The sequence below is a fragment of the Gordionus sp. m RMFG-2023 genome, chromosome 4 (assembly GCF_954871325.1).
Source record: "Gordionus sp. m RMFG-2023 chromosome 4, tfGorSpeb1-WG-v2, whole genome shotgun sequence".
Lineage (NCBI taxonomy): Eukaryota > Metazoa > Nematomorpha > Gordioida > Chordodea > Parachordodidae > Gordionus > Gordionus sp. m RMFG-2023.
Window position 1 is genome coordinate 12623178 of NC_088778.1, and position 26623 is coordinate 12649800.

The 26623-nt window shown below is 25.2% G+C and overlaps 3 protein-coding genes and 1 long non-coding RNA gene across 5 annotated transcripts; 3 read left to right on the plus strand and 1 right to left on the minus strand.

Moving 5' to 3' along the window:
* The first annotated feature begins 7063 nt into the window (after positions 1-7063).
* LOC135928456 (uncharacterized) lies at positions 7064-11653 on the plus strand. The gene is made up of 9 exons (XM_065464926.1): positions 7064-7090; positions 7133-7460; positions 7507-7872; positions 8021-8769; positions 9842-10523; positions 10568-10634; positions 10721-10823; positions 11222-11296; positions 11525-11653. Exons 1-4 carry the CDS (start codon positions 7064-7066, stop codon positions 8443-8445), a joined length of 1146 nt encoding a protein of 381 aa, XP_065320998.1. The 3' UTR covers positions 8446-8769; positions 9842-10523; positions 10568-10634; positions 10721-10823; positions 11222-11296; positions 11525-11653.
* Positions 11654-19631: 7978 nt separating this feature from the next.
* Positions 19632-20797, plus strand: LOC135928637 (uncharacterized). The gene is made up of 3 exons (XM_065465092.1): positions 19632-19720; positions 19803-20714; positions 20782-20797. The coding sequence occupies exons 1-3, from the start codon at positions 19632-19634 to the stop codon at positions 20795-20797; spliced, it is 1017 nt and encodes a 338-aa protein (XP_065321164.1).
* Positions 20798-20838: 41 nt separating this feature from the next.
* Positions 20839-21397, plus strand: LOC135928461 (uncharacterized). The gene is made up of 3 exons (XR_010572333.1): positions 20839-20903; positions 20950-21239; positions 21283-21397. It is a non-coding gene; the product is annotated as an uncharacterized LOC135928461 (long non-coding RNA).
* Positions 21398-23237: 1840 nt separating this feature from the next.
* Positions 23238-25068, minus strand: LOC135928451 (uncharacterized). 2 transcript variants are annotated; one of them, XM_065464916.1, is made up of 9 exons: positions 24486-25068; positions 24257-24400; positions 24129-24212; positions 23948-24019; positions 23862-23900; positions 23698-23790; positions 23568-23654; positions 23484-23525; positions 23238-23440 (listed from the first exon to the last, which is right to left on the minus strand). In XM_065464916.1, the coding sequence occupies exons 1-9, from the start codon at positions 24814-24816 to the stop codon at positions 23283-23285; spliced, it is 1050 nt and encodes a 349-aa protein (XP_065320988.1). In that variant the 5' UTR covers positions 24817-25068; the 3' UTR covers positions 23238-23282. The 2 variants fall into 2 exon arrangements, with proteins under 2 accessions (XP_065320988.1, XP_065320987.1); XM_065464915.1 differs by having other exon boundaries at positions 24129-24218.
* Positions 25069-26623: the final 1555 nt, after the last annotated feature.

Consider the following 26623-nt stretch of genomic DNA (forward strand, 5'->3'; position numbering starts at 1 on the left):
GCCAATAGCTACAATTACAGCAAACGCCTCCAATTTTGTCAAGTCATTTTTGAATTTGATGTAAAATCAAATCATTATGTAAATGATTTATTAGAATTTCGTTTAATTAATACCTGTTATTAGTATTTATTTCAATTTTTTATTGGTTATCTTTAAATGAAATAAACAATATACTGGAACCTATGCACATGGGCGTGTTGCCACATTTTGTCCTTTGTTGCTACACAATATCGTATTTCTGCAATATCAAACTTATTGAAATGATTTATTATCATGATGGTAAAATGTACAAAGCTATGGAATACCTGTAGAAGGCCAAATCTTCAGAAAAAATAAGATAGGTAACTGGTGTCAGTTGAAAGTAGTTTTGTAAACATTTCTAAAAAAATCGAACGTGTTCAACGTACATTGACAAAAATCGAACGCGTCATCCCTCCAGTTTACCTTCAAAAAAAAGGAAGGCGTTCACAATCGTTTTATGAATAAATCTTTTTTAAAAATTTAATTTGATATAAATAAATACCATATATTTTTTAACACAATATATTAGCCATGTTTATAATTAATAGTTTTAAGTGATGAAAATATTATTTTAATCTATTTTTTTTAAAAAATTCCTATTAATATTTAATATATAAAAACTTTTAATTATATAAAATTAAATATTTATAATATATAAATTCATGATACTTTAATTATTGTTTAAAATATGAAACCCTTGATAAAATTAAAAATAATAGCGAAATTTCAATAATCACACTAAAAAAAATAAATTCTATAAGATATTAACTATTTTATACCTGTGTATATACTATATAATATTTAAAGATTTTTACTTTATGAATCTTAATCATCATAATCTATCTATAATATATATAAAAGCCGTGTCACAACACAACAAATTTAGCAATAGTATTCTTTTAAAAAATATTAGTCCAATAAAAATCATCATGCGAATGTTAAACCAATTGCAATTTCTATCATGTATTATATATGCTATTTTTAATGATGTTTATATAACACCCAAGATACCTCACCAGAAGACGTTAAAGATATTGGTAATTTATGTTACATATGATTTTATTTTAATAAATATTTCACATTGTACACTCAAAGTCAAGATGCCTCAGATTTAGATAAATTATCAATAAATAATAATCTATCAAATTAAAAAATATAGCCTAGCTATTTTATTAGAGGGTTAATATTTAGATTTTCACAGCATCAATGTTTAAATTATCAAATATATTTTCTTACTATAAAGATTTTATTGAAAAATGGCTCCATGTCATGAGAAGATGCAAACTTACTCAAAACTCCGGAGAACAATTTACTAAGTAGTGCTTTGTGCCTTCCATTATTAAAAACCCTTAAGGAAGGATCCAATCTATTAAATATTTGAATTTTATACAATTATATATCTTTTAATTAGATAATTTTTATGCATAAGTAAATATTTGCATTTATATGATTATAGCTAATAGGTCATCAAGTTAATTTGATGATGGATGAATTAAATTTAAAACCATGCTTTATGAATGATCACTTTTATGAAATATCATGGGTCTGTAATTTAGCAACTTAATAAATCAATGGAATATATGGAAGCAGATTTTGGTTTTGTTATTTAATACAAATCAATTGCCGTTAGCATAGCTGATATTTTTAAATTTTGCCATTTATTACCATATTTACTATCGTATAGGATATTCCATGTTATGCATGCAACTTTTAACTGAATACCACTCTTATCTTTTCTGAAAATTTGACCTTTCTACATGCATTCGGATGAAGTTGTAGAGAGTTAAATAAAAATAGGAAAGCAAAATAATATTTATTGATTTTATTAATTTAAAAATATAACTAACTAAATCTAATAAATTTTATATCTATATATACTTTACAAAATTGAATTTAACAATTTACTTAATAGGTTAATATAAAATAACAATCATTTAAACGACCAAGGTATTAAGAAACTATTAAATTAATATTATATAAAGTGAAAGAAATAATAAATCAGTCCGTTAAATAAATATTAAGTTAGTATAATGAATAATAAAATCAGTGCAAATATCTTAGGACATTCCATAGTTTTGTATATTTTCTCATCACTTCATAATTGTTGAATGTATATTTTTCATATAACTTATTATTATTTTTGATTAAATGTAAAACCTTTTTGTTTTTCTTATATAAAATTTGACTATGATTGAAGTTAACCTCCTATTTTTGTTAACTTAATTCTTTTGTAAAATAACAATGTCTTAAAATTTTATCACTGATTTTTATAAGGCATGATACTTTAATATGTATTCATGAATTTCATATAATACCAGGAGCTAACCAGTAGAATGATGGGTAAATCAATTTCCCCTTCATTTGATGATAAATTATTTTGAAAAATTTTCCCAATAATATTGTTAAATACGTCGATTTAAAATTTTGTATCTTTCGGCGAGATTTTATTTTTAGTTTACGTTGCAATTTATGTTTGTTTCTTAACTTTAAAATCAATTTATTTTATAATTTTATATTTTTGCTAAAATTGTATATTTTTTGTTATTTTATAACTTAAGTTAAATTCAATTTTAAACGAACATTTTTATTTTATCTAATTGATTATTTTTTTATGATTTATTTATTTTTTAAAAGATTTAAAAAGAACATTTTTTTGTTAAGGGAGATTGTAATTTATAAAAAATATGAGAATATAAAATATAATTCATTTATTTAATGTAATTTATTAATAAAGTATGATTTCAATAATGATATTTCTATCCACAGTCTATTCCCGATAATTCCACAAATATAAAATGGCAAAAAAATATACATATTAGACAGATTTAATTCTTATAAACCTGTTACATCGGACTTATTTTTCTGGATGACTTTTTATGTATTTTATTTCAATTCTCAACTATCAAGGTTATTATGGTGCGGGTTTGAGAAACTTTTATGTATTTTATTTCAATTCTCAACTATCAAGGTTATTATGGTGCGGGTTTGAGAAAATTTTCCCAAGGGTGTGGACCTGATTTAGTAATTTTTTTAATATTAGATCTTAGGCATAGTTGTAATATTTAACACAGAATATTTATATGGCTCTCAGGTAAAAGCTAATTTAAATATATTTTTACTCAAACAAATAGTATTCAGTCTTAGTCATAATAGGTTGGCCTTAGTGGGGTGAAGGGGGGTTAAAAAGAATAAAAAATAGATATGGCTTTTACTATCTCCAGGCTTGGAAAAAAAAATTGAAAATTACTATGGGTTGGCCAGGCTTGAGGAAATTTTTTAATAAAATTATTATGGGTTGGGCGGGCTTGGAAAATATTTTTATAGATTATATTGGACGGGGCTTGGGGAAAATTTTTCAAAATTATTATCAGCTCTTGGACGCTTGGGAATTCTTTTATTATTAACTATGAGTTAGACATTGGCCTAAAACAAATTTTTTTGCAGGCCTGGACCTAATCTGATCAAAAAACCAAGGTCCATGAAAATCTGATTTTGATATTATTTTTAAATTCATTATGATTTTTTAAATATTTTATTTCAGTTCTCAATTACCAAAATTATTATGATCTTACATTGGGCTTGGAAAAATTTTTTCAAAATTATAATGGATTTGTACCATCTTTGGGAATTTTTTATAATATTAAATGTTGGGCATAGGTGATGAGTAATATTTAACAAATAATATTGATATTATCAAGTAAAAGCTTTAAATATATTTTGACTCAAACCATAATATTTACACTTAGTTTTAATGTATTAAACCTGGCCTGAAGGGGGGGGGGGGGTTAAAAAGAATAAAAATTGGATATTTTTCAAATAACAGGTAACAAAAATAAGAAGAAAATCCTCATTCCCAGTCATTTTTGACGGGCTATCTACTAGTATAATAATAAAATACAACAATCTAAAATAAATTATTAACAGGATACTTTTATATTATATAACATAATAAATATTACAACAAGTATTTCTCTAAATTAGAACTAGAAGATTTTAAAACTGATATTATACTTTATGGACACATTTTGCATTTGATATAGATAAAATTAGTTAATTGAAGATATGATGTTACTGTAAAGTATTTATTAAATTCAGAATCAGATGATAATAATGTAATAACAACTTCCATGTTTACCCTAATCCTAAATAAGATTCAAATTAATAAATTATACTATAGGGCAAAAATAGTGGCTGTTCAAAATATTCAGATGTGATAAAGAAAACAGCGAAAAAATAATAAAAAGAACGTGGTTCATTTTTTTCAAAAAAAACAAACTTCGTTCACGAACACGTTCATTTTGAAAGCGTTCGTTTACAACATTAGTTAAAAGTTTCATGCATAGCGTGAAATGGCCTATTAAGATAGCACATGGCTTGATTGCTCAAAGGAAATCATATTTAAAGTTGTTATTTGAAAAATTAATTGTGCAACTTTAAAAGGTAGAGTATATACATTAAGTTTTAAGCTCTATAATAATTGCATTAGACTAATATATATAAGTGCAAAATCATACTTAAATATTATCTTAAAGCTAATTTGGAAAGTCATATTCAAGGCTATAATTCTAAAGAACATCTTTGCATATCTATTTTGCCATCAATATAGAAATCTATCCATATTATTTCTAGTCATTAAAATCTATGATCAGGTCTTAAAATGGATAAAAACACATTAATAAATTTTTGTATGGTTTTTAAAAACCGCACAAGGCAATAATTCTTAGCAAACTTAATTGACAAAAGGTCATTAAATTAATATAACGTTGTGTTACCATTTTAGACAATGTTATATAGAATTGACTAATAAGGAAAAATTTGTAGGCCTAACCAAATTAAATGAGGATAATATAAACGACTAATCCAAACATAAGAATATATGGGATAGTGAATACCATTTGCTAAATACCCACCAAATATTAAAATGTAATAACACTCTTATTATTTAACATATATTATAACGGAATCACATGGTCGAGCCCGGCCTCCTATATATCATCCCCCCAAGGACGGAACCACCAAGTTGGAATTAGAACAAAAATGATCTTTTTTTAGATTCGAACCCAGAATCATCGGATTGGTAAGCGACGCACTGGCCCACTAGGCCACAGACGCTTTACAAAACAACAATTTTTCAAATATATATATTCTAAACAGAGTTGTACATTTGCTCAAAATAAAAAGATCTTCAAAGATCTAGATCTCTGAAGTCGTAAAATTTGAAGATCTTTTATTTTTTAAAAATTTTGTGTAACGATCTTCATGATATTTATTTTTTTACCCCTTTTTTAAAAGCCCAGATGTTTTTCAATTTTATTAATATAATATTTCTTTTATGTTTTATACCTCTCCTCCTGCCTTGATGAAAATTGAAAAACATCTGGGCTTTTAATAAAGGGGTAAAAAAATAAATATCATGAAGATCTTTGAAGATTGTTACACAAAATTTTTAAAAGATAAAAGATCTTCAAATTTTACGATCTTCAAAGATCTTGCTCAAATTTTTAAGCTAGATCTCGCTCAAAAATCTTCAAAGAAGATCTTTTGTACAACTCTGATTCTAAATAAATTTGGTAGTACCTATCCAAATGAAATATAAACAAATTACAAATTTGATAGGTACTATCTTGAGGAAGTATCTATCATTAATTGACTATATTAGACCTAGATGACATTATGAAGCTAGATAAGTAATCGAGAATTGTGAGATATTAAATTTCTAAAAGATTATCTTTCATTTTTAATGATATATCTACGACTATATAGATTATCGCTCATCTAATCAAATGCTCTCAGCAGCAGGCATAGGCGTAGCCAGGTCGGGGCAAGGAGAAATCCCCCATCTTCAGAAATTTATCACTTTTTATCATTTAAAGCTAATAAAAAATATCCCCCTTAGTCCTCCCCCCACTCCCTGACCTCCAAAAATGTATGCATATATCTTAAATAATAATTTGAAAAAAAGAATGTAAAAGTATTTTTTTATAAAACTATTCATCATAATTTATACATATGTAAAAAAGCATTTATATATAAAAAAGTGAACCAAAAATGTTTTTTAAGAAATGGAATATAAGCCAAAGATAAGTAGTAAAACAAAAGTGAAATGAATTATAATTATTAATAATAGATCCATAAAATTACTAAATAATATAATATATCAAAAATAATTTTTTATAAAGTGAGTAATTTTAATTTATTTATCATAATAAAAGTAAAATATAATTATAAAACTATTGATAAAATTAAATCATAAATTAAATAAAAAAATTAAAGCACAATACAAGCAGTGGAATATTATATGTCGTAGATTTACAGTATATAATCATGTAATTTTTAGGTTAATGATGCTTGGTGCCTTAAGGTACCATCTATCAAATTTGAATTTTGTTCATTTTTCATTTGGATAGGCACTACCAAATATATTTATAATATATATTTGAAAAATCGTGAACTTTGGAAAGCCTCTATGGCCTGTAGGCAAGATGGTTTACTTATCCCATGGTCCCGGGTTCGAATCCCAGGAATGATCATGTTTTTTTTTCTTATTCTAACTTGGTGGTTGCATCCTTGGGGGGATAATATATAGGAGGCCGGACTCGACCACTTGATTCCGTATTAACATATTAAATAATAAGGATCTTATTACATTTTAATAAATTTTGGTCGGTATTTAGCAAATTAGGTTGGTATTTAGAATATTTCCATACATTCACTTGGTAGTAAGCATCAGGGTAATGATAAATGCACGCAAAGGCTAGGTGCCCCCATTTTTTGAATTTCCCGCCAATATATTTTTACCGTTATTCAATTAAATATACCATTTGATAATACATAATCCAGTATAAAGGTAAACAATTTACTTATAACAATGTTTATATTATATTTTTAGATAAATTCAATATTTTATACATTTAATACTATAATTATACCATTTTGGATGCAGAATCCAGTATAAAGGTAAACCATTTACTTATAACAATGTGTTATTATATTTTTAGATAAATGCAATATTTTATACATTTAATACTATAATTATACCATTATGGATGATACAGAATCCAGTATAAAGGTAAACAATTTACTTATAACAATGTTTATATTATATTTTTAGATAAATGCAAAATTTAAATCAATAGTTGATTTTAATTTAGCATTAGCAATTTATGAAAAACAATATTTCACGAATATTGTTATTCACAAATCTGATATACTTAAACCACCTAACACTAAGGAGGATATTATACAATTTAAGTACAAAAGGGCTACTTTTATTTGCAAATATGGCCTTCAAAAAGTATCCAGATCCAGAGGTATTAGAAAAACCTCAAGCCTACGTAAAAATTGTATCTTCAAATTAGTGGTACACCTTGTAAAATATACTTCAGGACACTATCTAGTTATCCATAAATTGGATGATATTCATACAAATCATGAGCTAGGTTAGATTTATTATAATCATATATAAATATACTTTAATATTTTTAGATGAAAAGCTTTTTAAGCTTCTACCTAAACAAAGACAATTGTCACCTTCAAAGAGACAATTTGTTGAACAATCTCTTTCTATAAAAGGAAATAAAGTGAAAATACAGGAAGTCATATTAAAAACAGGAAAAATGATAACCTTAAAGGATATCCACAATATTGGGAGCAACCTCAATAAACCTTCAAATAATATACTTTTTAATGTTTATCAACAATTAAAGGAAGATAATGGAGCTATCGTTGAAATAATAGAGGAAAATAATCAATTGATGGGAATATTTTACCAAGATTCTAATATGTCCCATAATCTAAAATTCTATCCAGAGGTCCTTTTTATTGATGCAACATATAAACTCAATAATATAGGTAAAACAATTATATTTATAACCTCAATAGATAAAGTAATAATTTAGTTTTTAATATTTTAAATCTACTTATGGCATTTTTACTTTAAAAAGATTTAAATGTAATGATAAAATATTAATGTAATAATATGAAAATTACAATATTATAGGAATGCCACTCTTTATCCTACTTGTAATAGACAGCCATGGGCAATCCCAAATAGCAGCTCTGTGGCTTGTTAAAGGTGAAACTTATTGTTGTGTAAAAGGCTGCTGTGATATCCTGAAAAAACATAATGATATTAATAAAATTAAGGTTATTATAGGTGATAAGGACCTAGCTGATAGACAGGCCTTATTTGAAAGCTTTCCTAATGCCAATATACAGATATGTATATTTCATGTTATGTGCAGCTTTAGGAGTGAAATAACAACCCTCAAAAGAAACATAACAGGAGAGGATGTTGTTACTGTTTTAACTACTTTGCAAAAATTGGTATATGCACGATCAGAGTCAGAATATAATATGTTATTCTGTACTTACAAATTTGAATTTGCCACAGGTGCAAAAATATTTAGATACCAATTGGCATAATATAAGAACAAAATGGGTTTTGGGATTCCGTTCATCAGTACCACATTTTTACAATGCTACAAATAATAGATGTGAGTCTATGAATCAAAAATTCAAAAAAGTTATCACAAAATTTTCAATCTTGAACAGTTTTTTCAAAGATATATCAGCCATTGTAAATTCTATGGCCTTTGAAAAAAATTATAAAACAATAATGAATAATAGTAAACAATCTTTATTTCCATATAATGCTTTATCTCCTGAGAGCAAATACAGGGATTTATTAACAACTTATGCTTTCAAGGGAATTATTGAGGAAATTCTTGAAATCTAATAAGCTTAAAAGTATCAATTTTTCTTTGAAAGTATCAATTTTTCTTATTGCCCCCAGATTTTAAATATATGTATCTAATAAGCTTAAAAGTATCAATTTTTCTTATTGCCCCCATGTTTTTATTATAAGTATCTAATAAGCTTAAAAGTATCAATTTTTCTTATTGCCCCCACATTTTCATTATAAGTATCTAATAAGCTTAAAAGTATCAATTTTTCTTTAAAAGTATCAATTTCTTATATTGCCCCCACATTTTCATTATAAGTATCTAATAAGCTTAAAAGTATCAATTTCTTATATTGCCCCCACATTTTCATTATAAGTATCTAATAAGCTTAAAAGTATCAATTTTTCTATATTGCCCCCACATTTTCATTATAAGTATCTAATAAGCTTAAAAGTATCAATTTTTCTTATTGCCCCCACATTTTCATTATAAGTATCTAATAAGCTTAAAAGTATCAATTTTTCTTATTGCCCCCACATTTTCATTATAAGTATCTAACAAGCTTAAAAGTATCAATTTTTCTTATTGCCCCCATGTTTTCATTATAAGTATCTAATAAGCTTAAAAGTATCAATTTTTCTATGTTAAAAGTATCAATTTTTCTTATTGCCCCCATTTTTTCATTATAAGTATCTAATAAGCTTAAAAGTATCAATTTTTCTTATTGCCCCACATTTTCATTATAAGTATCTAATAAGCTTAAAAGTATCAATTTTTCTTATTGCCCCCACATTTTCATTATAAGTATCTAATAAGCTTAAAAGTATCAATTTTTCTTATTGCCCCCACATTTTCATTATAAGTATCTAATAAGCTTAAAAGTATCATTTTTTCTTATTGCCCCCAGATTTTAAATATATGTATCTAATAAGCTTAAAAGTATAAGTCAAAAATTGGGGGTATCTAGAATTTTATCTAAGTTCCCCCAAAATATGGGGGAGCCTAGAATTTTATCTAAGTTCCCCCAAAATATGGGGGAACCTAGCCACTGCCGATAATGCACGGTAAGCGTGCACTATTTTTTTCATGTTTTTCATAAATTTGAAGAATATAAGTTCGACATTCATTCAAAATAGCATGGTTTTAGAAAATTAAATGTCATTCCTTTGATTCCTTTGGCTAGAACAATGACAAATTCTTTACAAAAATTGGAAATAAGATTAGATTTTGTAGCTTGAACGTTGATCAAATGCAGTGATAGAACGGTAAATATTATTTTATTTTAATCATTTATTTACAGATTCTATGAACATTATATCACAATATTGATAGCAATTATAACTTACACTAAAGAAATTAAGCTTAAAATCAGCCATCACCCACCTTTAAAGTAATTAAATTATACTGTAGTTCTCGGGTATAGGCTTTTTCTTTGTCCCACTCCTTTTAAATTAAAGCCTATAGAGGTTTAAGCAACATTTTTCGAAATGTTGTGCCTACAAGTACGTGCGGCTTGCCCACAAACGTGTGGAGGGCTCCTCATATTTTTACTTTTATACCCAAATTAAATTGTTCCAATTAGATGGAAATGAGGAAAACCTAGCGTAGCTCTGTTGTGTATTCAACGTTAGAGGGCGATGCGCTATATATCACGTGAATTAACAAGCACGCCAAAATACGTCATATATTTATTTTTATGTAAATAAATAAATAAAATTACGAAAGCTCTCGTTTATAAATGTTCGTTTTATAATTATTTTATTTGAAAAACTAAATTATTTAAACATTCAATATGGACATTCAATTTATATTATAAAAGTAATCGTATTTATATACACAATATTTAAAATTTAATTAAATAGGTTATTCCTTTTACAGACCCTATTCCTTTTACAGTACCTGTTCATTTTACAGTACCTTGATAGCCAAGTATTTTTATACTCAATTTATATTAAAGTATATTGTTATATATTTAGTTACAATAATAATTTTATATTTAAAATTTAATAAAACAGGTTATTCCTTTTACAGTATCTATTCCTTTTACAGTAACTGTTCATTCTACAGCACCTATTCCTTTTACAGTACCTGTTCATTTTACAGTACCTTGATAGCCAAGTATTTTTTTACTCAATTTATATTATAAAAGTATATTGTTATATACTTAGTTACAATAATAATTTTAAATTTAATAAAACAGGTTATTCCTTTTGGCACACTGGACAGGTTAAATGTTAGCCTTTGTGCTACCCACCCTATTCAAATTTTTTACTTAAGTTGTTAGGCCCACCCTGGTTCTCTTTAAATACAAGCCCTAATCAAAAATGTAAGTAGTTGAACATACAAATAAAAACTATTTGCGATATTTGGAATGGTTAAATTAAATATACTACCCCTTATTTACCATCTCTCTATTAATTCAAGATTATGATATAAATATTAGCACAAAAAAAAATCCAAATAATAATGATTATTAATTTATACCCAACTCATTAATATTTTTTACCCTATATTAGATTCTTATGGATGAATATCAAAGCAATTATGATTTAGATGAAGAAATAACTTTTACAAGTCAAAAAAAAATAGAAGTAACAATGAAATTATTTTATTATTATGGTATTGATTTTTTATCTCAGTCAGCCAGAATTGAGCGAATGCGAAATAACCTGTTTCATTAAATTTTAAATATTGTGTATATAATACGATTACTTTTATAATATAAATTGAATGCCCATATTGAATGTTTAAATAATTGTTTAGTTTTTCATTTTTAGATTAAACATTTTATATTATCATTTTATTATATTCAAAATAAGGCTTCTATTTAGCAAGCGACAATAAAGACAAGAAGTATACACAGAAATAAACTATTGACAGGATTAATAAATTGTTATAAAGTATTCTCTTTTTGCCAAAGAATCTGATTTATATTAAATACACAAAGGCCCTTTTGAAATTTTTTTTGTTTTAAAATGTAGCTTTTGTTTTGATCCAAAGAAAAATTTATATTTTTTATAGTCAAAAAAGAAATAAACAACTTTTCATTATAATGTGAATTCTCATAGCAGATTTGAATATGAATATTTTTTTTAAAAAAGCTTATATCATACTAGATTCTTATGGATGAGCATCAAAGCAATTTTGATTTAGACAATATAACTTCTAAAAGTCAAATAAATTTAGAGATAACAATATTTTTAATAATATATTTACTATTGACTTGAAATGTAATTATTAAAAGTTTTACCTAAAATTTTTATCTTACTCTATAATCTATTTAATAGGTTGGGGCTCAATTTGAATCATTTAATGATTTGCAGGTATAAAGATAGCTAATATTATCCAATACTTTAAGAAACAAATATTTTTATCAATTTATATGTTGTCTAAGAATATGCATAAATGAGATATAAATAATTCCCAATGAATCATAACATATTTTAGTCAGTTTGATTTAATTTCATATATTATCACTCAGAGGTTGATTTTATTTTTTCTGCATGTATTTTATCAAAAACAGTACAAATGAGACTTAAAATTTTGCTCACCGATGAAAATTCACTAATAAAACTTTTTTTCTTCAAATAATTGGCTTCCAAATTATTCCAAAGAATCTTGAAAACCATAGTAGCTAATATAAGCTTCTCTAATTTTATTTAATTCTATTTTTAACAGCTATCTATAGTGTTACTCTTACTACTATTGCATAACTGACTTATTGGCTTAATTGCTGATTGAACTAAGTTAAATATTATCTACCCATTTTGGATTTCAATTTAAAATAAATTTTATAATTCAATCTTAAGTTGTTTTACTTCTTATACTTATTGGTTAAAATATTTCAATTAAGTTAAGATAAAAAATCAATACCATAAACACTATAATAAAATAATTATTTAGATTAAACAATGTTTATTATCATTTTATTATATTCAAAATAAGTCTTCTATGTAGCAAGTGACAATAAAGTCAAGAAATATACAATAGAAATAAACAATATAACCTCCATATAATACCCAAAGGCCCTTTTAAGGGCCAGTTAAAATTTTTAGAAGAAAAAGAGTTTAAAGATAATAAAACATTAAGCTTTTGTTTCCATCAAAAGAGAAATTTATATTTTTTATAAGTCAAATAAAAAGAATAAACAACTTTTCATTTTAATGTGAATTCTGATATAATTATGAATAAATATTTTAAATTATCATATATTTTATTTGAATTTAATAATATCACCTTTGATTCAATTTTAACTATATTTCTTTATGTTAATTTTATTCTTAGCACATAAATTAAACCAAAATGATAGTATTCTTAAATCTTATTAAAAAATTTTATTTTCATTGTTTTGCAAATTTGGCCTACATTTTGATCAATTCATTTGCAAATCCTATAATCTTGCCTTATTTTCCAAAACATCTTTAATTTTTTTTATATCTTACCCTTCTAAATAGCCAAAATAACGTAAAGCAGCCCATAAAAAGTTTCCCTGTTCTTTATTATTGCATTATTTAGAAGTGACTCAATAAAACATATTTTTTGAAGGTCATTTTTTATTATAAGATATATAATTTATAAAAAAATAATATTTGTACTATTGATTATATAAAAAATAATATTAAATATTTTATTTAAAAAATGATAGCGTTCTAATTTGATTTGAGCTTGTAGATATATTCCCAACTTTCACAAAAGAAAAATTTGAAGTTGGGACCAGGGTTTGCCAGGTCAAAATTTTCAAATTGTGGGAGAAATTCGGTATTTTGTGGGAGTAATATAAAAATTGTGGGAGAAATATGAAAATTGCTAAAAAACGGTCCGCAAAAGCCCGGCCAGTTATCCGCTTATTATTTTTTATAAATATAAAATAGGTAATTATTTTTCAAAATAAAATAGCCAACTATTTTTCAAAATAAAATAGCCAACTATTTTTCAAAATAAAATAGCCAACTATTTTTCAAAATAAAATATCCAACTCTTTTTTAAAATAAAATAGCCTTTTTCAAAATAAAATAGCCAACTATTTTTCAAAATAAAATATCCAACTCTTTTTCAAAATAAAATAGGTAACTATTTTCCAAAATAAAATACGCAGCTATTTTTCAAAATAGGTAATTATAGTACGACACAAAATTTCTTAAATACTATCTTTATTATTAAAATAACATATTGATTTATTATAATATATTAATTTTGTTTAAAAATAATAACCAACGATCTTTTTTAAATGCAAAAGAATAACATAAAATAGCCAACTATTTTTCAAAATAAAATAGCCAACTATTTTTCAAAATAAAATATCCAACTCTTTTTCAAAATAAAATAGCCAACTATTTTTCAAAATAAAATAGCCAACTATTTTTCAAAATAAAATATCCAACTCTTTTTCAAAATAAAATAGGTAACTATTTTCCAAAATAAAATAAGCAGCTATTTTTCAAAATAGGTAATTATAGTACGACACAAAATTTCTTAAATACTATCTTTATTATTAAAATAACATTGATTTATTATAATATATTAATTTTGTTTAAAAATAATAACCAACGATCTTTTTTAAATGCAAAAGAATAACAAGATAAAATTTTATAAAAAAATTGTAATTTTACAATGTAAAAAAATATATTTTATGCTAATGTATAAATAAGATTTTATAAAAAAACAAACAATTTTAAATTTACAATGTAAAAAATAATTATAATCAGTGCAGGGAAGTTGTTCTACAGTATTTAGTTAATACAATGGGGGAAGGGAATATGATATTTTGAGGCATCAAAAATCTTCAAAGCATAAATCAGTACAGGGCAGTCTATCAACATCTATTGCAAAACAAAAATATTCTTCAAAAATAAGAAATAATACAGATGCAACTACAGTTGCGGAAATGGTATGCAGTATAATATTAAGAGAGCTACTTAACATCACAATGTTGATAGAATCTTTCCCCATAATATTTAACGACTAATATAAATAAAAAGTATACTTTGTAGAACACTAATGAGCAAGGCTATTATCAATGTTTTAGGATATAAATCCAGAAGGTCAATTCTTGACGATTTAATAGATGTGCAAACATATGCAATTTTAACAGATGTATCTAATAAGGAGATATCAAAACATTTCCCTTGATCCTCCCCTATTTCAACAAAATTAATGTCATTTCAATAAAACTATTAAAAAAATTTTCTCCAGATATGAAATATCCATATGGCAGATTTGGCATTACTAATGAATTGCATGGCAGCTTTCTGATCTGATAATTCCTCAGTGAATTTGGCAAAAACCAGAGTGTATTTACAGAATTGAGTCAGCTTAATGTTGGTTGACAGGTTCCTCCTAATACGCGCCATCGTAGAATTTTAAAATTTTACAAACCTTTAAAAAATAAATAGATTATAAAAGCTGTCCTAATATTTTGAAATTTCAAAAATAAATGGCAAAAGTATATTTAGGAATTTTACATATAGGAGATCTACTATATGCTGTTAATATGCAGTTGCAATCAGAAGAATATAATTTAATAATGGTTCACTAAATTATGCTGCAGAAATACCAAAGTAAGAATATTATTACTATTATCGTAATTATTAATAAGATTTAATATGATGTCATGTTTGAGGAGATTGTAATGCTTCTTTATTTTAATGATTTGCCAAAATATTCAAAATATTAATTTTACAATGTAAAAAATAAATTAATTTGATTTTATGCAAATGTATAAATAAGATTTTATAAAATATAGAAAGTCAAATAGTTATAGTTAATTATATTTTATTTGAGATTTAAATAATGGAACTAAACGTTTACCGTCGTTATTAAGATATTTATAAAATTCCTGGCATGACATTTTATAATTTTGTTTAACCATTAACTCGGCGTCTAATGTTGTTAAAGCAATTCGATTTCTCTCCTTTCTCCAGGCAGTCCTCATCAGGCTAAAAATGCGCTCCGATGAGGCATTAGAATGAGGTAAGGAGAAACATACTCACAAATTTTTCCCAAGCATGGGGATTTATCGTTATTACAAAAAAATTCCACCCATTTCTCCTCTGCTTTTAGACCATCTAACTTTAAGTATTCTGGTGAATCATAAAAAATGGAAAAAATTACGATCTCTTCAAACAAGGCTTCTATGTCTATCGGTAATTTTAATATATTTAATAAATTACAAAAACCATCAAATGATGGTTTCTGTTCCAAGGTCATAATATTTAAACATTTGTAAATAGAAGTTATTAAAATCAAATTTTGATTGTAAATATTCTAAAATTGTCTTAATAAAAATATCTGCTTCATTTAAAAATGTATTAATTAGAGTATTATTTGAGCATTTTAATATAATATTTTTAGCAATAGCGCCATAAAATTTATTATCTATTTTTAACTGTAGAGATGAACAGAGCTGTAGCAAGATTTTGTGAATCTTTATCAATAAAGAATCTTTTGATTGCAACTGAATATTAACTACATGAAGTAGATTTCCTACATGTGAAACTAATCCCAAATATGCTTCTGACAATTCATCCTCGAAAAAATTTTTCAAAATTTTAGGACAGCTTTTAAAATCTTTATTTAAGAAGTATTTCTTTAAGGGTTCGTAAAATTTTAAAATTCTCTCGATGGCAGGTATTAATGATAACCACCTGATAGGTACATATCGCAACAACTCACACCATTCCACATCAGACTACTCCACCAATTCTTTTAATTCAGTGACTCTTTTAGTTGATGAACTAAATTCGTTAAAACATTTCATCACAATTACTTCGACATCTACAGATAGTACATTCATTGCCTTCTTGCAAGAATTATGCAGTATATGGCATATACAGCCAATTGGTATTAATTCATTATTGTGCTGCCTCAATTCGGTAAATACACTTTGATTCTTGCCAAAATTAACAGGCATTATCAGCGCAGAAAGCTGACATGCAACTCATTGATAACCCTGAATCAGCTATATTTACCATTATGTGGTTAGCTATATCGTTGGATTTTTCATTATCGGATGAAAAAAATTTCAATAGTTTTATAGAAATGCCCTTATTCTTGTTGAAATAGCGAAGGATGAGGGAAAATGTTTTAATATTTCCCTTATTTGATGCATCTGTTAAAATAGCATATGGATGTCCTTCTTTCAAATCGTCTAGAATTGACCTCTTGGATTCAGGTCCTAACATATTTGTGATAGCCTTGCTCATTTTTGTCCTACCACAAGTAAAGTTAGCACTTATTTTGGAGTCGTTAAATATTATGTGGAAAAGATTCGACCCACATTGTGATGACAGATAGCATATGCATTTTGCATGATGGTACGCATATTTTTAAAATGATAATATTTGGTAGATTGTCGTTTGTTATAACTGAGCTATTGTTGAATAATATATCAATCAGCGTCTACATGGCCGGGAGGGGGGGGGGGGGGTAGGAGACAAATGCCTCCAAAATATATTAGCATTTTTGGGGGTAGGTATCGATTTTAAGGGGTTGATATTAATTTTTTGGGGGTAGGCATTATTTTTTTGGGGGTAGGTATTGATTTTTGGTGGGTAATTTTTGATTTGAATTATAATCTTTTTTTAATCCATTAATTGATACGATTATGATGGTTATCGTTTGATTTTCTGAAAAATGTCAATTAAAGTAAAGATATTTGTCAATTAATAAATAATATAAATTTTCTTTGTCAACGATTTTCATTTAGCATTTTATCAAGTTAATATTTACACATTTCCTATTTGGTACTTTTCTTAGAGGTTAATATATTTATATTATGTTTTTTAATAAATTTATAGATTTTAGCAGGATAAATTTTAGGTAATTTTTTGAGTCATGCATAAAAACATATATCAGCAAGCAAAGAATAATAAAAAACATAATATGTAAAAAATTATATTATAATAATTATTTCTTTCTAGATGCCAAGTAACAAAACCATATTTAAAGTTAAGTGCAATATTAAAAATTGCAAAACTTCTAAAAAGAAGTGACAAGATACATGAACATTATAAACATAAACATCCTCATGTCAAGCCAGTTGATATGAAATTTACAAAGGTAGCCATCAAAAGAGATAATAATAATTGGGTATCTTTAAATTGTGATATTCCATATAATATCACAAATGGAGTTGAAACCCAGTTGCAAAAAAAGACAATAACATCTTACTTCCAAAAAGTAATATTTTTATTTATTATTGTAACTATAAATTTGTGAATTAATAGAAACTGATTTAAAATTTTACCAGAATAATATTAATATTAAAGTAGTCAGGGTATAGAGAAAATTAATTATATATATTATTATTTAATGTTTTTTAACTGTTTATCACACTATTTTTATATCTATATATACTTTATAAAGTTCAATTTAACAATATGTTTAATAAGTTAATAATAATAATTTAAAACCAAAGTATTAAAAAAACTTATTAAGTTAATATAATGTAGTAAAATAAGGTAATGTTAATTTCTAGGAATTTTTAAATTTAAATCTTTTCATCTTTAATTGAATTAAGACTTCAAATTCTTTTACTTTTTTTAAATATAAATCTTATAAAATATGATTTGGAATCAACTATTTTCAAAATGTTATCTGTGTGAGTTTCATCCCCTTTATTTACATTATGTGTTATATTAGGTAAGTTTATTATCATTGTTTTATTTAGCTATTAGAATTTCTTTAGATAATATACTTTCATCATGAATTTCACAATTTTATTTATACTTAATATTGTTTTTATTTTTATAGTCATTATAATATTGTTTTATGATTTCTTCATGTGATCGCAGTTTTATATTAATCTGCATCTATCATGCCTATGAATCTTTCAAGTATATTTTAAAAATGTTTTTACATGATCTAACAAAGTCATATTGATGTTTATGATTATTGCGTTCAAAATATGTGAATTCCCTTTGTATTCTACATTCACTTGTGCTTTACCTATTACTTGTATCATCTTTCCATTGTAACCTGATAACTTTATGTTGGACTTCATAATATTTTTAATACCTGTTTTCTCAATCATGTATTCATGTAAAATTAAAACATTTATTAAAAACTTAATTATAATGTAGTTTAAAAAAATTATCATTTGCCTAAAAATTTATTAAAAATATAGTTATCATAAGGAAAGAAATTAAACTCCTCTTTATTTATAGAAAATCTCAGTTATTGAAGATTCACAAATTGTATTATCTCCTCATCCAATCCCCAGTTCCAGTGAGGTGTTTACTTTGTATGATGAGGTATTTAATTTAAATACGAATTATATGATAACTTTTGAAAGAAATAAATTATGATTATGAGGTTAATTATATATTTCCAACCTTTATTAAAAACTTAATTATAATGTAGTTAAGAATAAAATGACCATTTGACTAAAATTTTATTAAAAATATAGTTTTTCATAAGTAAACAAATTATACTCTTTATAGCAAATCTCCAATATTGAAGATTCACAAATTGTATTATCTTCTCATCCAATCCCCAGTTCCAGTGAGGCGCTTACTTTGCATGATGAGGTATTTAATTTAAATACGAATTATATGATAACTTTTGAAGAAAATAAATTAGGACATTTAAATATTTCCAACATTTATTGATTAACTTAATTATAATGTAGCTAAGAATAAAATGACCATTTGGCTGAAATTATATTAAAAATAGATTCTCATAAGTAAACAAATTATACTCTTTATTTATAGCAAATCTCCAATATTGAAGATTCACAAATTGTATTATCTCCTCATCCAATCCCCGGTTCTAGTGAGGCACTTACTTTGCATGAGGCATTATATTTAAATAAAATTTATATAATGACTTTTGAAGGGAATAAATTATGAGGATATTCAAAGTCCAAGTCTTATTCAGCTATACAAAAAAAAGGAACCAAATGACCCTTTTCACTTTATATTATTTAGGATGACAAATATTTTGATAAATTTCATAATTGCTGTAGGCCCTTGTCAGCCATGTACAAATAAATTTCAATATCCTGTTACTAACAAGAGGTTTTAAATAATATTTATTTTCATTAATTTTTACCCATCCATTATTTCTATACCAATATATTTTTTTTTACTTTTTAAACAGGAGCATGAATATAACCTATTATAGAAAGGTTAATATAGATGGTTCCCTCAACCCCAGAAATTGGCTATCTTATAGCACTACTTTAGACAAAGTCTTTTGTCTATATTGTATTATGTTTGGTGGCCCTAAGTCCAATACTTTTTGGACTCAACATGGGGTAAATAATTGGAAAAACATAAAGCGTGACTTAGAGAGACACGAAGCATCTTCTCTTCATAAAGATTGTGAATATGCAAACATGACTTGGCTTGCAAATAAACGCATTCAAGATCATTTGCTATCAAATAAGCTTGATATAATCATGGAAAATCGTAATATAGTTCATAATATTATCAATGCCATTATGTACCTTATAAAATGTAATATAGCCTTTTGGGGTTCTAATTCGAATGAAGGTAATTTTATGTGTCTCATAAAATTAATGGCAAAAACGGTTCCAACTTTACGTGCATACATGGATAACAACGAAAAATTGCGGAGAAAAAAATCAGATAAAATTTCGAGACCTTATATAAATTTACTGTCATATGGCCACGTGAAAAAAATAACTGAAATTATTAAGATAAAAATAACAAAAAGCATTATTCAAACAATTAAAGAGAATCGTGCCTATAGCATCATATTAGATGGAACATATGATGTGTCTAAAAAAGAATGCATAGCTTTGCTTGTACGGTATATAGAAGATGATCTGCATCCACATCCTGTAGAAAGGATCATACATGTTTTTACAACATCAGAAACCACTGGGGAAAATATAAAGAAACATGTTTTTTCTAAGTTTAATGATCTTGGTCTTCCTCTTGATTATTTGGTTGGACAAAGTATGGATGGTGCAGGGAATATGAGAGGAGTATACAAAGGAATGCAGGCTTTAATATTGAAAGAGGCTCCAAAAGCCATCTATATTTGGTGCCATGCACATCGGCTAAATTTAGTAGTTGCTCATGTTTGTGGATGCAAAATTGAAATGAAAAAGGCAATGGGAATATTAGATGAGTTATATAATTTTATGAATGGAGTTAGACGTCAAAGTGTGTTTGTTAAATATCAAATGAGAAAGTCCAAGAAATCTCTTAAAAGAATTAAAAACACAACAAGGTAAATAAAATATTTTTAATGAAACTTGAAACTTATATATTTTCAGAAATTGGTCATCATCCTACAAATCTGTAGAAATCTTTTTAGATGTTTATGAACATATTTTAGCATCATTAGTTGAATTAAAAGATTCTAATGACCCAAGCACCTCTTCCATTGCCGATGGGTTATTATCAAGAATTAAAGATGAAAATTTTATATTAAGTCTTTTTATTTTGAAAGAAATATTGAAATGTACACATGAGGCTTGTATTGAAATGCAGGCAGTTGGTAATGATTTGGCTTTGGTAACCAAATTAATACAACATACAAAAAATAAATTACAAAAACTAAAAGGTTAATATTAGTTACTATTTCTATAAATAATTTTAAAATATAGCTAATGGAGACAATATATTTTTAAAATTACATTCCTTATCTAATAGTTTTTTGAAAAAGAATAATGTAATAACTGATTTGTATAATATGAAATCAATATTCAAATTGGATCAAACAGAATTCAATAATTATGTTGAACAAAAAAAAACAAGTTGAATAAATTAAAAAAATTTAAATTATTATTTATTATTATAGATATAGAACGGAAATATTTTTCCCTGTTCTAAATGCAATAATTAATCACCTAAATGATCGATTTAATTATGATTGTTTAAATTTTTTATCACAGATATCCATTTTTACTCCCGCTGGAATTATGGATAATGAAAAAATAGAAGGATGGCAAATATCCGAAATTTGTAATACTTATCAATTGGATGTCCAAAACATTGTTGATGAATATAATGATTTTCGCTCTTTATATTTGGAGTCTCAATCAATCATTTTTTGCGAAGATCTTTTAAAAGTTAAAAAGAATGACGCGTTATATATTGATGAAAGTAATTTATTGATATTTTATTTGTAATTGTATATAATTAAAGGTATTGCAAACGATCAAATTACCAAAGAAAATATCAACAGCGAAATCATGACCAAAATAAAAAAATGGATAAAATTTTCTTTTATATTACCATACCGACTTTTAAATCAATTAAATTCTTATTCAAATTTAAATTTATTATATAAATATTTATTAACCCTTCCTACAACTTCCTGTTCAGCCGAAAGAGCCATGAGTAAAGTAAAAATTAACAAAACTCGAATGCGGAATAAAATTTCGGACCCATTTTTGGAAAATTTACTGTTAATATCCAGCGAAATTGATGTTTTTGAAAAATTTACAATTGATGATATTATAACACAATTTGCTTTAACATCAATAAGGTTATCCAAATTATTAATAAAATAATTAATGTATCTTTTTCACAGCGAATATATAGGCTTTTAAATAATGTATATTTAATTTAACATTTTATAATTTCAATGCAAAATATACTATAATTCATTTTATTCTAATATTTTATATAATAGCTCTATTTACAATACATGTTTTTAATTATGTGGAATCAAGCTAAATATACCTCTTTAAATTTATTCGTCTTATATTTTTTACAATATTTTAGATCTTTTTCATAGAAATATTAATATGTTATCTCATTTAATTCACTTATATATATTTTATGAAAATAAAGTGAATACCAAATTATGAAAAGATTGCATTATTTAAATAAAAGTTCATTATCACTTACAAATTTTTAAATTTTTTTTCCCTAAATAGGCTTGAAAGATTGTAAATAGAATTATGTTGTAAGGTTATAAATGGTGGCAGATAAGATTTTTTAAATAAAATCACTATACCATCGTAGGTCTGTAAATTTCGCGGCCGAAGGCCGCAGGATTTTTTTTAGGTGGGTATGGGTAGATTTTGGAGGGGTTTGTCTCCATCAAATTTTCTGCCATGTAGACGCTGATCAATTATATTTATAATCTTTTGCTTGACATATACTTTATGGAATAGTATAAAAGTAGTGAAAAATATTATTTAATCAATATTATTCATCCACTAACTTTATTTAAAAGAATTAGAGATTAGAATAATATCCACTTCTAAAAGTTCTATTCTTCTAACACAAAAATTTTGAAAATGTCGAGTGGAGCACTGCAATTCTAGATAACGATATAAAATATATTAAGTAATTTAAAATATATTTATAATAATTATACATACTGTTCTAATTTCTATTCTTTCTAACACAAAAATTTTGAAAATGTCGAGTGGAGAATTGGAGAATTTTATAAAAAATATATTTTAGAGCGGAAAAATAAAATAAAAGAACTAGACATATTTTTCGAATAAATATTTAAAATTTATTTTAAAAATATAAAAATAATCAAATACTGTCTCTCAAAATTATTATTTATATATTAAAAACATTAAAATGCTAAAAAAAAAATTGTGGGAGAAATTAAAAAATTGTGGGAGCTTTTTGCGGGAGATTTCTAATTGTGGGAGTTTTGTGGGAGTGAGATGTATGTGGGTAAACTAAAAAATTGTGGGAGACTCCCACTGATGGGGGGAGACATGGCAACCCTGGTTGGGACATTTGTGATGTTATTTAATGGTAATGTCAGTTTGGGCATATTATTTGGTAAAATCCCTTAAAGAAATAAATATTAAATATTATTAAAGTGGTCTATTACTAAAAGGATTTAATGGCCTAATACTAGTTCCATGTGGTAGTACTAAAATAAAATAATCAGGTATATATAATAAAAGTTATTTACAGGAACTGTGGAGTACATTGTTCGTTTTCGCAGAAGTATCCTTTGATAATATCTTTTTTTGTAATTGATTTGTATTTAATAGAGGCCCTACAAGAAAAACATCCGATAATAATATAATTAAGTAAATTACTAAAAGAATCTTTTTGTCTATCATAATCACAAGAATGGATAACTATATTTTTATCTGATGAGCCAGCAGTGTGCTTTTTAGCATTAGCACATCCTAAAAATAATATATATATAAAAAATTAAATTAAGTTTATATAAAAATCTTATCTAACAATGTATAATAACCTATAAATGTTTGCATTGATGAATGTAAACTGGTAGAATCTTGAAAATATATTATGCAATTAGTATAAAAATTTATAAAAAAATACTTGTGTTTTCAGAAAGAGTTTGTAAGGGTTTACTATTTGTGAAAATTTTTATTGATGAGGGAAAACTAGTATCTAAAAAAAATATATTGTAAAGACATAAAAAAATTTTTTGCTTTTCATATAAACAATATTTGCTATTAGCCAAAAAAAGTGATATAGATGTAACTCTAAAATTTATAACCTTTCATATCTATCAAATGCTTAAAGTTGTGATTATTTTCTTTGTCCATTATATTGATGTTATTTATTTGTTTTTCTTTCATCACTTTCACTTTTCACAAATAATATAAATGAATTTAAAGATCAAACCTTTTCTCATATTTTTAGCATCTTTGCGTCTTTTTAAATATCCAGGACTCATTTTTTCTGGCATTTCAATATTTTTAATATTATTGAAATTGATTTCTACTTCACTAACTTGTTTCAGTGGATTTTCTGGTTTTTGTTCAACATCTTTTATATATATTTTTTAAAGTTTACAGAATATATTCTAATTCATTAAAAAAAATTATTAATAAATTCTAAAAAAAATGATTACCCATGTCATTAAATTTAAATCCTGATGTTGGATTAAATATATTGATAGCATGTTCAAATTGTTCAAAAATTTTAGGAGTAGGCTGACATAGATCTTTATAAACATATTTTAAGTATGTATATATTTTGATAAATGCATTTTGATTCATCTGAGATGATAATGATGATATATTTTGCATTATATCCTTTACTTTTCTGAATTTTTCATCAGATGATAGAATTTTTTTTTCATTGATAGTATGATTAATTCTAGTGCCATCGATATCATTTTGATTAATATTATTAGTAAGTATATTATTTTTATCAGTCATCATGTAAATTTTTGAATTCATAAAGTAATCTCTCTGCCATCTTGGATGACATAAATTTTGATCAAACAGATCTATACCATTCAATCTTCTATATTCAAAAATATGCCTACATGGTAATAAAATAGATTCTAAATATCCACAACTACAATTTGAGGGTAATACTGTTAAAGTTGAATTTCCTTCATCATGGGATATTGATAAATTTAGCTTTTCTAATATCCTTTTAAAGGCAGCATTAGTCAATATATTTTGATATTTGAATTTTACACTATTTTCTGGATAACTTCTTGTAGATATTTTTTTAAGATTCATAATCACATTATGATTTTTTTCCTCATTTGAGGTATCTATACAAATATTCAAATTTTTGAAAAAATTTGTTAAAATGTTTTTTTATTAGGGTTTTGAGTACCCTATTCATACTCTCCCTCCTATTATTTGTATAAATAGAAAAATTTGTGGTTTTACACCGCCATGGATAAGACCACTCGTGTCGAATGTTATGCCAATTATTATTAAAATATTCTTCCACATCTGAAAAATTTAATGCCATCAATGAATTATATATTTCCCAATAATGTGCTTCTGTTTTTGTGTAGATCATTTTTTCAAAAGATTTAACACAACCTTTACCTGGGTAGAATTTATATTTCTCTTTTTAACGGTTATTTCTCTAATAAATGTTTGTTGTACATGGAACGTACATATTTCAAGTGAAGCCATAGGAAAGGCTTCTCTATAAGCATGTCTATTAGCAAAGTCCTTATCTGCAATTATTACTTTAATTTTATTATTATTATCATTGGGCATGACTAAAATACGCGTCCCCGAAAACTACGCGTCCCCGGTCAAACGGGTTTAATTTATATAATATTAATAAAAAATCTTATTTAGCTTTATAAGATTAGTTAAAAAATGATTTTTATGATTTAAAAAAAAATGATAACAGTAAATTTTTTAAAAAATTATTTTTTTACATCAAAAAACTACGCGTCCCCGGTCAAGATACATTTTTTTAAAAAAAATAAAATAGGATTCATATTTAGCTCATTAAATGAATATAGAAAATTTTAAAAAAAATGATAACTTAGTAAAATTTTTAAAAAATTATTTTTTTAAATTAAAAACTACACGTCCCCGGTCAAGATACATTTTTTTTTTAAATAAAAGCAGATTCATATTTAACTCATTAAATGGATATAGAAAATGTTTTTTTTTATTTTAAAAAAAAAGTGGTAACTTAGTAAAATTTTTAAAATACTAATTTTTTACATAAAAACATTACGCGTCCCCGATCAAGATATATATTTTTTTTTTAATAAAAGCAGATTCATATTTAGCTCATTAAATGGATACAGAAAATGTTTTTTTTTATTTTAAAAAAAAGTGGTAACTTGTAAAATTTTGAAAAAACACTTTTTTTCTCCATTTTTTGACTAGAATACGCGTCCCCAGTCAAGATAGATTATTTTTATAAAAATGAATATAGAATCGTGTATAGTTTTTCAAGGAGATTCCGAAAATGGTATTTATAATTTTTTTTTTTAAATTTTTTTTCAAAAATTTTTTTTTGACTAAACTACGCGTCCCCGGTCAAGATACATTTTTTTTTTAGAAATAAAAGCAGATTCATATTTAGCTCATTAAATGGATACAGAAAATGTTTTTTTTTGATTTTTAAAAAAAGTGGTAACTTAGTAAAATTTTGAAAAAACACTTCTTTTTTTTCATTTTTTGACTAAAATACGCGTCCCTACGCGTCCCCGGTCAAGATAGATTATTTTTATAAAAATGAATATAGAATCGTGTATAGTTTTTCAAGGAGATT

Bases quoted from the DNA above. Each gene is read 5' to 3' on its own strand.
- LOC135928637 (XM_065465092.1), top strand. From the start codon at position 19,632: ATGACAAATATTTTGATAAATTTCATAATTGCTGTAGGCCCTTGTCAG. The intron at 19,721-19,802 runs GTTTTAAATAAT...CTTTTTAAACAG, and splicing joins TATCCTGTTACTAACAAGAG to GAGCATGAATATAACCTATT.
- LOC135928456 (XM_065464926.1), top strand. From the start codon at position 7,064: ATGGATGATACAGAATCCAGTATAAAG. The intron at 7,461-7,506 runs GTTAGATTTATT...TAATATTTTTAG, and splicing joins TCATACAAATCATGAGCTAG to ATGAAAAGCTTTTTAAGCTT. The intron at 7,873-8,020 runs GTAAAACAATTA...ACAATATTATAG, and splicing joins ATATAAACTCAATAATATAG to GAATGCCACTCTTTATCCTA.
- LOC135928451 (XM_065464915.1), bottom strand. From the start codon at position 24,816: ATGAATTCAAAAATTTACATGATGACTGATAAAAATAATATACTTACT. The intron at 24,219-24,256 runs GTTTGATCTTTA...ATTTGTGAAAAG, and splicing joins TGCTAAAAATATGAGAAAAG to TGAAAGTGATGAAAGAAAAA. The intron at 23,655-23,697 runs GTAATTTACTTA...TTTTTCTTGTAG, and splicing joins TAGACAAAAAGATTCTTTTA to GGCCTCTATTAAATACAAAT.